General features: G+C 37.5%; 2 protein-coding genes across 2 annotated transcripts; one reads left to right on the top strand and one right to left on the bottom strand.

Moving 5' to 3' along the window:
- Positions 1-151: 151 nt before the first annotated feature.
- Positions 152-1,969, top strand: LOC148906953 (uncharacterized). The gene has a single exon (XM_089036244.1). The coding sequence runs from the start codon at positions 289-291 to the stop codon at positions 1,798-1,800; it is 1,512 nt and encodes a 503-aa protein (XP_088892370.1). The 5' UTR covers positions 152-288; the 3' UTR covers positions 1,801-1,969.
- Positions 1,970-2,733: 764 nt separating this feature from the next.
- LOC148906952 (uncharacterized) lies at positions 2,734-4,672 on the bottom strand. The gene has a single exon (XM_089036245.1). It carries the CDS (start codon positions 4,666-4,668, stop codon positions 3,157-3,159), a length of 1,512 nt encoding a protein of 503 aa, XP_088892371.1. The 5' UTR covers positions 4,669-4,672; the 3' UTR covers positions 2,734-3,156.
- Positions 4,673-10,219: the final 5,547 nt, after the last annotated feature.

The raw sequence follows: 10,219 nt of genomic DNA, 5'->3' as shown, positions 1-10,219 counted from the left end.
TCAACCATATTCATTCAACGTTCAACCATATTTATTCAACGTTCAACCCCTTATTCAACGTTCAACCATATTTATTCAACGTTCAACCATATTCATTCAACGTTCAACCCCTTATTCAACGTTCAACCATATTTATTCAACGTTCAACCACCCCTCCCCAATCCCCTCCCCAAGGTTTACTCGTTCCCGGTTTCCTCTCGGCCCGACTACAACAGCCTCGGGCAGAGGGGAGCCTAGGAACAAGGTTGAAGGCGACCTGGCCTAAAACAGAGCCCAGTGGTCTAGAATATGGCGGATACCGATCAAAAAGTCGATCTTGAGAAAGAGGTTCCAAGATGTTTAATCTCTATACTCGAGAAAACAAAGGAAATTAGTCAGCAGCCATTTGATAGAGAGATTGCCGAAGCACATAGTGTTGTACTTGACATGGCTGTTTGTTTGACCAGGACACTGTGTGATTGCTTCAGCGTGGATCCAAGTGATAGAAATGAACTCGAGTTGTTGTCAAAATATCTAACAGATGTGTTGAATTCTTGGTCACATTACATCAATATGGGATCTGTCACGCCTACAACTGTTGCTGGGCAAATGGCGGCCACCAAGACTTGCTCTCTAAAACCTGGTAGGCCTTCGTATGATATTTCTTGTGAAACCCTTGAAGAACTTCGTGCACTAGGATTCAGTTGGACCAAGATTGCAGAATATTTAGGCGTTTCAAGATGGACAATATACAGAAGAGTAGAAGAATTTCATTTACAAGATATGAAAGGCTTTAGTGACTTGTCTGACGAAATACTGGATGATATAGTTAAAACATATTTGTCAACTCATGGATCAGCCACTGGCCAGGGTTACGTTGCTGGCTACGTAAAGTCACTTGGCTACAGAATTCAAAGGCAAAGAATAAGAGAAAGTATGGCTAGAATGGATCCTAAAAACACTGTCTTGAGATGGGGTGCCTTGGTGTCTCGAAGAACTTATCAAGTGCCATGGCCAAACTCTCTATGGCATCTTGATGGGCACCATTCGTTGATTCGTTGGAAACTAGTAATTCATGGATGCATCGATGGATTTTCCAGAAGAATAATGTATTTAAGTTGCAATTCAAACAACCTTTCAGAAACTGTTCTTGAACTCTTTTTAAATGCAATTAATTCTGATGGTGATCTCTGGCCATCAAGAATTAGAGTGGATCAAGGTGTAGAGAATGTCCTTGTATGCGATGCCATGGTGAAAGCTAGAGGTGAAGGAAGAGGAAGTTTTATAGCAGGTCCCTCAACTCACAATCAGCGCATTGAAAGATTGTGGCGAGATGTTTTCAGATGTGTTTGCCATCTGTATTACTACACCTTTTATGCCATGGAATCCACTGGAATACTCCAAGTAAATGAAGCTGTCCATCTTTTTGCTCTACACTTGGTATTTATCCCCAGAATAAATAAGGCAATGAATGAATTTATGAAGGCTTTTAATCACCACAGAGTACGTACAGAGAGAAACTGGTCCCCCATCCAGATGTGGACAAATGGAATGATGCATGCCAATAATCCATTAGCGCATGGATTGGTGGATGAAGAGCCAGATGATCTAGCCATGTATGGATACGATGCCCAAGGTCCATCACGTTCCAGACAGGAAAATAATGTGATAGTTGAGCCAATAGATCTTGATAATGAAGAATTAATAAAGGCATACGTTTTGGATAGGATTGATCCACTGAAGGAATCAAGTGAACTGGGAGTAGACATATATTGTCAGGTTTTAAGTCTCACTCAAGAGATAATTGAAGAAATGAAATGAGTATGCTATGAATAAAGATTAAAGTCACGAACCCCATGATTTCGATATGAATCTAATGGACTTTATGATGTAGGAGACCCTTGTTCTATTGTTTTCTTATATATATTTGACATAGTAGTACACCATAGCAAGCCATATTGCTAGTCTCCATTAAAAATTTAGATTGTGATATTGAGTCTGAGAGCTTTAATTTTTCATACAACACAACCAAATTGATTCACCTGTAGTTTGTGAATTTATGCATAAAAAATAAAAAAAATTCATAATTAACACCTCAGTAATCCAGGGTCTGCTGTAAGGAAGTTTTTTTTCTTCTAATTTCTCTTCTGTGTATTAATACTTTCATCCCCCCGAGTTCAGTTCCCCCTCCACCATCAACAAAAATCAATTTCTAAATAATATAATTTGATCATTAATTTTTTGGGTTCTGAACCTGTCATGAAAACTAAATACTCAGGAAGTGCCAAGACTGAATACAGGTTGTAAATTTTGGTCTTAATAAGCTGCAGGTTTAATACTAGAAATAATTGTAATAGTTTTCAACTGCATATTAAGTTGTTTTGAAATGCACATATGAATTGGTTGTAGAAAAGCCATGGCTTTAAATTGATCCTGGAATTGTTACTCTGCCTTGAATAACAAATTTTGATGTGTTTTAGAAATCACCCTTACACCCACCCTAGTTTCACATAATTTTCCTAAAAATGTAAAGCTGAAATCCTTAACAAAAAGGGGGTGCTAATTATTATTAATCCCATATCCCAACCAAAAACTGTTTATTCCAATCCCAGTTCAAATCCAACAATCTCGGCCAGTTTTACTCAATCCTCAATTTCATTTTCCTATTGTTCTTTGGTTCAAATATCCCAGTCCCATTACATGAAATCCCTTTTCCCAGGAGGCTCTAAGAAATGAAATCCCAGCTTTTAGCAACCTAAGAATTGACATACCAGTAATTTCTTCAAAAATTAAAAGGAAATAACAAATAGATTTTTCAATAGCAATAATAGTTTCAATATAACAGTGCATCTTTTAGAGCTATGTATATCATAGTTAATTTTCTTTCATAAATATCTTCAACATTTTTAGAAAAATAAACAGTAACAACTTTTTGGTTTTAGCTTATATGTGGAAATTGTTTAAAGCAACACCAATATATCTCTTCGGAAAATTTAGAACACAAAAAATCAAACATTCAAGTTTACATTTCTGTGCTTTGCTTTTGGCAATCATATTAAAATATCAGAAGAAAATAAATTTCATCATTGTATTCTTGTCCTAGTTTTTTTCAATTGTGAATGAATCTCTTTAGGTTGTTCATGATTTATGTAACATTGAGGCAGGAGTTTCTTATACTCATGCCAGACCGAAATAAACATTAACAAAGGCACTGTCATATACATCAAAGAGCTCTTCTTCAGAAGGAAGAGGACAATCATGTGACCCAGTGGGTAAATACAATGTCTGGGTGCAAGTGTTTGAAGTAGGCACAAAAGCCCACTTGTTCTTACTAGTTGCAGTGGCGAAGCAGATGCTAGGTGGAATTGCAAAGCCCAGAACTGGCTCTTCTTCAGCACCAGTTGCGAATTGTAAGATATGTCCAATGGTAATGGCTGCCCTACGACCACTGGTAGCCTCTCGGACATACTTTAAGAATAACTCATAGACAGCCATTTCATACCTCTTTGCATTTGACCCTTCATCTGAGAAGGAAGGTGCAAGTAAGGAAATCAACTTTCTTCTTGTAAGATTATACGATTGAGAGAGTCGCATCAAGTGTACTAACTGTGGGACAGCCTTTGCAATTTGGTACAAGCCAATCTTTGCAAACCCCATACGTAGCTTAAGAATGCATATGCTGGGCTTGGGTTCTTGAAACAACTCTTGTAACATTGATTCATCCATAAATTTTGGTACTGGCCCATTTTGAAGCATGCTAAGAGCCATGATGATGCCAACCTTTATATAGTCATCAGAAAGCAGATTCCTCAATCCATTGTCAAAATATTTTTCTTTAATCTCTCTGAGGCATAAACGGAAGAATTCCTTTCTTGGCCCCCCATTATCATGTGCAACTTCGCCATAAAAGGTTACTTGCAAAGTGAGCTGAAGGTTTTCAATCTCTTCAATTTCATCAAATGCAGTTTTTAACAAGTTTTGTCTGTTCACATCAATAAAGTTCACCTCTCCTTCCAAATTTGACTCAGTTTCATTAGTATCAAGTGGTCGTCCCTTCACAATATATTTTTGTGCACATCTTAATACCTCAACTGGGTTAGTAGCCTTGTCTGCCTCACATGCTTTCAAGCATTCTTTCACTGCTGATTCAACATCATAGTTCCCACCCCATGCAGACTTAAGTAGGTCGCCGTCATCTTCCTCTTGTGGCTTTTGAGAAGGAACAAGGCTTTCATAATCCTCTACATTTTGGCCATGGTTATTTTCCCTGCCATCTTGAGTGACTGGTGCTGGTGTTTCCTGCCTTTCTTCACCTTCTACATTGGGTTCACGATTTCTTCCTTGAATATAATCATCAAGCAAGCATTCAAATCCATCCTTCAGGGTTATATAAATGCTTCCCTGGCCTGCAAGGAGTTTTACTTCTTTGAAGGAGAATTCACCAGCATTTACAGGCTTTGACAATTTTCTTCTAATTGCTTTTAAAAATTCCAAATCCTGTGGAGCCACAGTTGGAAACTTTATAACAACTGCCTCAGCCAAGCATGCTCGAATGTTTTGTTCATTCATGTTAGAGTTCAGAGTAACAATGCCTCTCAGTATGATGGCATCATCTTCTAAGAGCAATGAATCACTCTCATTGAGCTGCCCCCTGGAATTTACAAGAACAAACTCGAAAGTCTTTTCCATTGGTTTGGCCTTGTTTTGTGCAGATGAGGCAGAAGTACCTAATAAGCATAAGCAATAGTTAAAACTTCTGCATCTAATAAGCTAATCAAAATTAAACTGGCTTTGTTACAGCATCCTTTTTACAAAATCAATGATTCGCCTTAACATCAAACTTTTTGGCAAAAAAAATATGATAAGCCCTCAACAACAATATTTTTTTCCAACCATGTAATATAATAATTTAAAAAAAATCTTTTTGCTCATACCACCCCCCCCCCTCCCCCTAAATATAATGGTCTATCCCTAATCAAAAGGATACCGACTGTAGAAAGGAATGCAGACTACAACGTTTATGTTTATTAGCACAGTAGCAAACGTCTCAGTGTACATACCACACTTCGGTGAAATCCATAGTCATAGTACTATAAAACGACGCTTGAATCATATGGAGGGTCCGAGAGCAGGACATACTGCAGTATATTTTATTTTTATTACGTTCGCGCAGCGCTACAAAATGGCAGCTTTTACCACGTGTAAGCCTGAGTCACGAAAACTACGATAGGTTTTGAACAATGGGATCTCCAAAGAAAAGTATAAACAATACCTGAAATGGCTCGCAGACGTTCTCGTCCATTTAAACGGGAATAAAGCCCTCTGTTTGTAGAGTTCTGGACCATAGATTGAGCTCTATTGACTGTTCTCCCGACCGAAGAAATAGCAGATTCCATTCTGCTAGAGAGACCAGTAGAAGTTGATGGATTCGAAGAACCATTCATCTGATTTAAGATCTTTCCTGCCTCGGTTAGGCATTTTGCCAGATCATCCAAGTATTTTTTATTGTTATTGTCCATTACTGCCCCAATCTCTATTATAACTATGCCCAAATCCAAACACGTGCGTAACCGATCAAATCTGACAACGTACGCGGTGTAACTGGGCTCTGTTTTAGGCCAGGTCGCCTTCAACCTTGTTCCTAGGCTCCCCTCTGCCCGAGGCTGTTGTAGTCGGGCCGAGAGGAAACCGGGAACGAGTAAACCTTGGGGAGGGGATTGGGGAGGGGTGGTTGAACGTTGAATAAATATGGCTGAACGTTGAATAAGGGGTTGAACGTTGAATGAATATGGTTGAACGTTGAATGAATATGGTTGAACGTTGAATAAATATGGTTGAACGTTGAATAAGGGGTTGAACGTTGAATAAATATGGTTGAACGTTGAATGAATATGGTTGAACGTTGAATGAATATGGTTGAACGTTGAATAAATATGGTTGAACGTTGAATAAGGGGTTGAACGTTGAATTATAAGGGGTTGAACGTTGAATAAGGGGTTGAACGTTGAATAAGGGGTTGAACGTTGAATAAGGGGTTGAACGTTGAATAAATATGGTTGAACGTTGAATAAATATGGTTGAACGTTGAATAAACGAGCTGAATTGAATATTGCTACATTCGGCTTGCCATATAGGGTCATCACGGCGCTTACAATCGATTTAGGTTCACATGAAACACTTTATTTACACTGTGAACTAAGCGAATATTTTATAGAAATTCGTTTAGGAATACTATTTCTTTTGACTTCATTCAAGTCTGTAAATTACTAATTATTTATTGGAGCGAATTCTCGTTAGTCTCGAGCGACATCTATTGGGTAGATTTGTACCTTCGCAGTTAGATACAAGAACATTGCCTCAGCTGTTTGTGATGTCCGATAATCAATCTATCTACTTTTTATTCTGAACGGCTTATTTAGATGACAAAACTAGCCGAACTTTCTTCAAGACTCCATGACTCTCGTTTTGAAATCGAATGAAAAGTTATTTTTTCGATGCATCCGGCTCTAACTACGAGTCTTCTGAGAGGATCTAAATATGTTGACGATTGTACGTAAGCGTTTCTGTTTACTTTATCGCATCAGCAAAAAAAAGTTTGACTAATTGGAATTTGGGTGTGCCGGAAACCTGGACCTTGGCCATGGCCCTACCTATGGCCTACCTTTATTTCTAATAAATTCTCTGAAATATCAACATTTTTCACAGTATAATGCATTTATTGCCAGAAATCCTCTGAAAGAATCATAGCTGACAATGGCAGCCCGACAGCCATCTTGTTAGCAGGAGCCCAAACTTCTATTGTAACTAATATTGGTCTTTCTGTGCATTTATTTGAGACAGTTGTTTTGATGAGTCAGCAGATTTGTTTTTCTTGACTTTTCGAGCACGAGGTGAGTTCGTTTGAAATGAACTGCTGATGTTTCATGTGGGACACTTTCTAGCAATAAGGACCCACTCTGCACATGCGCAAACTCGCACTTAGTTTTATCTTCGGATTATTTATATCAAAAGAATCAAGGAAAGATGCAACTTGAATACGATTAACGCCTAAAACTAAAATTCCAAGGGTGTGCCGAAAACCTGAACCTAGGTCATGGCCCGTGACACATTTGCATATTCAGACCCCTCACAATAACTCGTTTCTACGCTTCGCGTATCCACGAGTTAAAAAAGAACACTCAAAGTAAATTTGCTTCTCGTTTAATAAACATTTAATATTTTCACTATCGTTACATAAATTGTCTCAAATCTGTCAAGGACAACTCTAAAATCATGAAACACATTTGAATGGTTTGTTCATAGTTCATAGTTCTATTAACTATGGTTTGTTACAACAATGAATATGGAACTGCGGCACAGAATTATGAAATAGATTTCAAGCTGTCAAGGGTATCTTTCTAATTATTCTAGTTATCTTGATAACTAGAATAAAATTAATTTTTTTCCCATGATAAAATATTCGGGATATTTGCCTCTAATTTTTAAAATTCGGTCTCAGACTCCCAAATTTTAACCCTAAATTGTAGCAAAATTTTCGAACAAAAATAAAAATGTCAAGTTGCATGGGTGGATCCAGGGTAGTTTATATGATTTCCGGAAACTTCTCAAACTTTTTCAAACCTAAAATTTATTATCATATAAAGACGAATGTGGTTGTTATTTCTCTGTAGAAACTACTAGAAACCACTCATCTTCTTGTCTTGCAATTTATAATTTAAGAGAAAACAAACAAAAATGAGTCATCTTGTCATTTCTGTCATAGGCAGGCAAATTAACCATTTCCGGGCAAGGTTTTAGGTTTCCGGCACGTGGAGTGCGTGGCGTCATCGTTCCTGCTAAAACGCTTCGGAAAGCAATCGGAAATGGATCGGAAAACGGTCCATGTCAATTTAGTAAGCAGGGAGTGGGGCTGGATTGGGAATGTCTTGACCAGAAACTACTGAAATTGCTTCTTTGATTGGCTAGACGCGCTTGCATTGTTTCGGAAACTACTCAGAGATGTTTCTGATTGGCTAACGACATCGGAAACTACTTTGGGAAACTACCGCAAAACTATAAAAGACTTGACTCTCCCGGTAGAGTTATTTCGTTCTTTATGTTTCCAACCGAGATAGTATCAAATATGCGTGGCGAACCGATTTTTAGGGGGGGGGGGGGGGGGGGGGGGAGACTGTTCTCCCTTCAAGGAAATTGGGTCTGCTTCACCACAGGAAAAGCTGAGGTTCATTGACAACGTGTGGAGACCAGGTGAGATTTTTGTTTTTTCTGTGTCGAACGAAAATTCGAAATCACGCAAGTTTGTCTTTGACTGGCTCAAAAGATACCCCTGGTTTGTTTACTCAAAATACCTCGAGTGCATTTTGTGTTACAGGTTGATCATCCGCGGTCTCGAGGCTTAGTAAACATGCCAGCGGGAATTACGAAGTATTCTACATGCATAATTATTTTGTGCCAACAGGCCATCAGTGTTTCTTGAGTACTTGTAAGTTATGTTCCATCTGGGTTACATATTTTTAATTAAAATCCTGAAACTAATGGAGAGCTGGTGTAAGTCTGTGGTACAACAGGAATTATTACAACTTATTTTTTTCTAGCGTCAACTATGATGATATTCTATATATTTTGTGTTTTAAATTTGCAGTGGGTTTTCATTAAGCTTAAGAGCGACTGTCTGTAAAAATCAAACATACGGCGGAAAGGCTCAAATTTTCGAATTCGCTCTACTTTTGGATTTTAGTAGTGTATGATGAAGGAAGAAACGCTGTGTGGTTAGTTTTGAAAAATACTTTTTTGTTTTCGAGAAATAGAGAAAAATCGGTTTGAGCTCCAGGGACGATTTTCGCTGCCAAAAGATGACTGAAAATTGTTTACTTTCGCTTGGTCCGTGTATCAAAACTATTAATCCAAATAGCCTTCTAATACTTTCTGCCAAAAGTACAACTCTTATTTGCTCAATTAAGAGTAGTTTTATAAAAATCGAACAACTCAGAATTATTTTACACAATAAAAAGCAATGGGCACTGAGTTACAATGCTGGTCAGTGGTTCTCGAAAACTGCGAGTTTCCCTATGTGCCATCCTTCCAACTCTTATGAAATTATAGTCAACAACTATTGGGAAACTACTCTTTTGAAAAATGTATTTTTTATTTTGGGGAAATAATTGTGCGCTTTTTGCGAGAGCTTTTATTTTGACTCATTAAATATGCAGAAATCATTGTTTGGCGATTGCGTGACTAAAGACTTCTCGAAATAAATTCCCTTGAAACATCATTGTTTTTCAAATCTAGTCTATACAAATAAAAGAAAACATTAACATACTAACCTTCAACACGAAAAGGTCTTTTCCGTTGCTCCATTCATCGGAGTTATCAAGAAATTAGAATTGGCAACCGTGGCGTTGGCTTGTTTTATGCAACCGATTTCCGAAAATACCATCCATCAGTAACTTGTCAGATTTCAATAAGAAATATACAGAACAGTATAATAATAATACTTTATTCAAAAAATGTAGATTACATATTTTGAAAAGGAAGACATTGAGGTTAGCCCTATATAAGTCCCCTAATTTAAAATAAATAAATAATTTTAAGAACTAATAATATATATATATATATATATGTACAATACTAACTTCAAAAAATGTTCATGTGTTTCTTAAGTCTTGTTTTAAATTTATTTACGTTGGGTTCATCTGTATGATTTACTACGTTATTAGGAAGATCATTCCAAGATTTGATTATTCGCACAAAAAAAGAATATTTGTAACAATTTATTCTAGCAGATTTGGTCTGTATTTTAAATTGGTGATTAGCTCTCGTTTTCGTACTTTTACAAAGTTCAAAATAGTCACTGAAATCTAGACCGTTCATCTTGTGTACAATCTTATAGCACTCAACTAGAGAGAGGAATTCCCTTCTAAGTTGCAAAGAGTTCCATTTGAGTATCTTACATCTGTCTTCATATGCCATCTCTTGTCGTTTTTGACCTAGTGCGATGCGTGGCGCTCTTCGTTGTATAGATTCAATTGCATGGATATCCTTTACTAGGTGTGGTGCCCAAACTGGGCATGCATATTCCGGAATGGGACGGACCAGTGATTTATAGAGTATGGAAAAGATTTCCTTATTTCTACTACCCGTGGTACGTTTAACTAAACCAAGGACTTTATTTGCTTTATGTACAATTGCTTCTACATGTTTGGACCAACTTAGATCGCTCGACATTATAACTCCAAGGTCT

The sequence above is a fragment of the Actinia tenebrosa genome, unplaced genomic scaffold, assembly GCF_029948245.1.
Source record: "Actinia tenebrosa isolate PJP-AT-01 unplaced genomic scaffold, QUT_ActTen_1.0 PGA_scaffold4__44_contigs__length_22323623, whole genome shotgun sequence".
NCBI lineage: Eukaryota > Metazoa > Cnidaria > Anthozoa > Actiniaria > Actiniidae > Actinia > Actinia tenebrosa.
The sequence above is the reverse complement of the archived record's forward strand: the minus strand, read 5'-3'. Positions and strand labels throughout refer to the sequence as shown.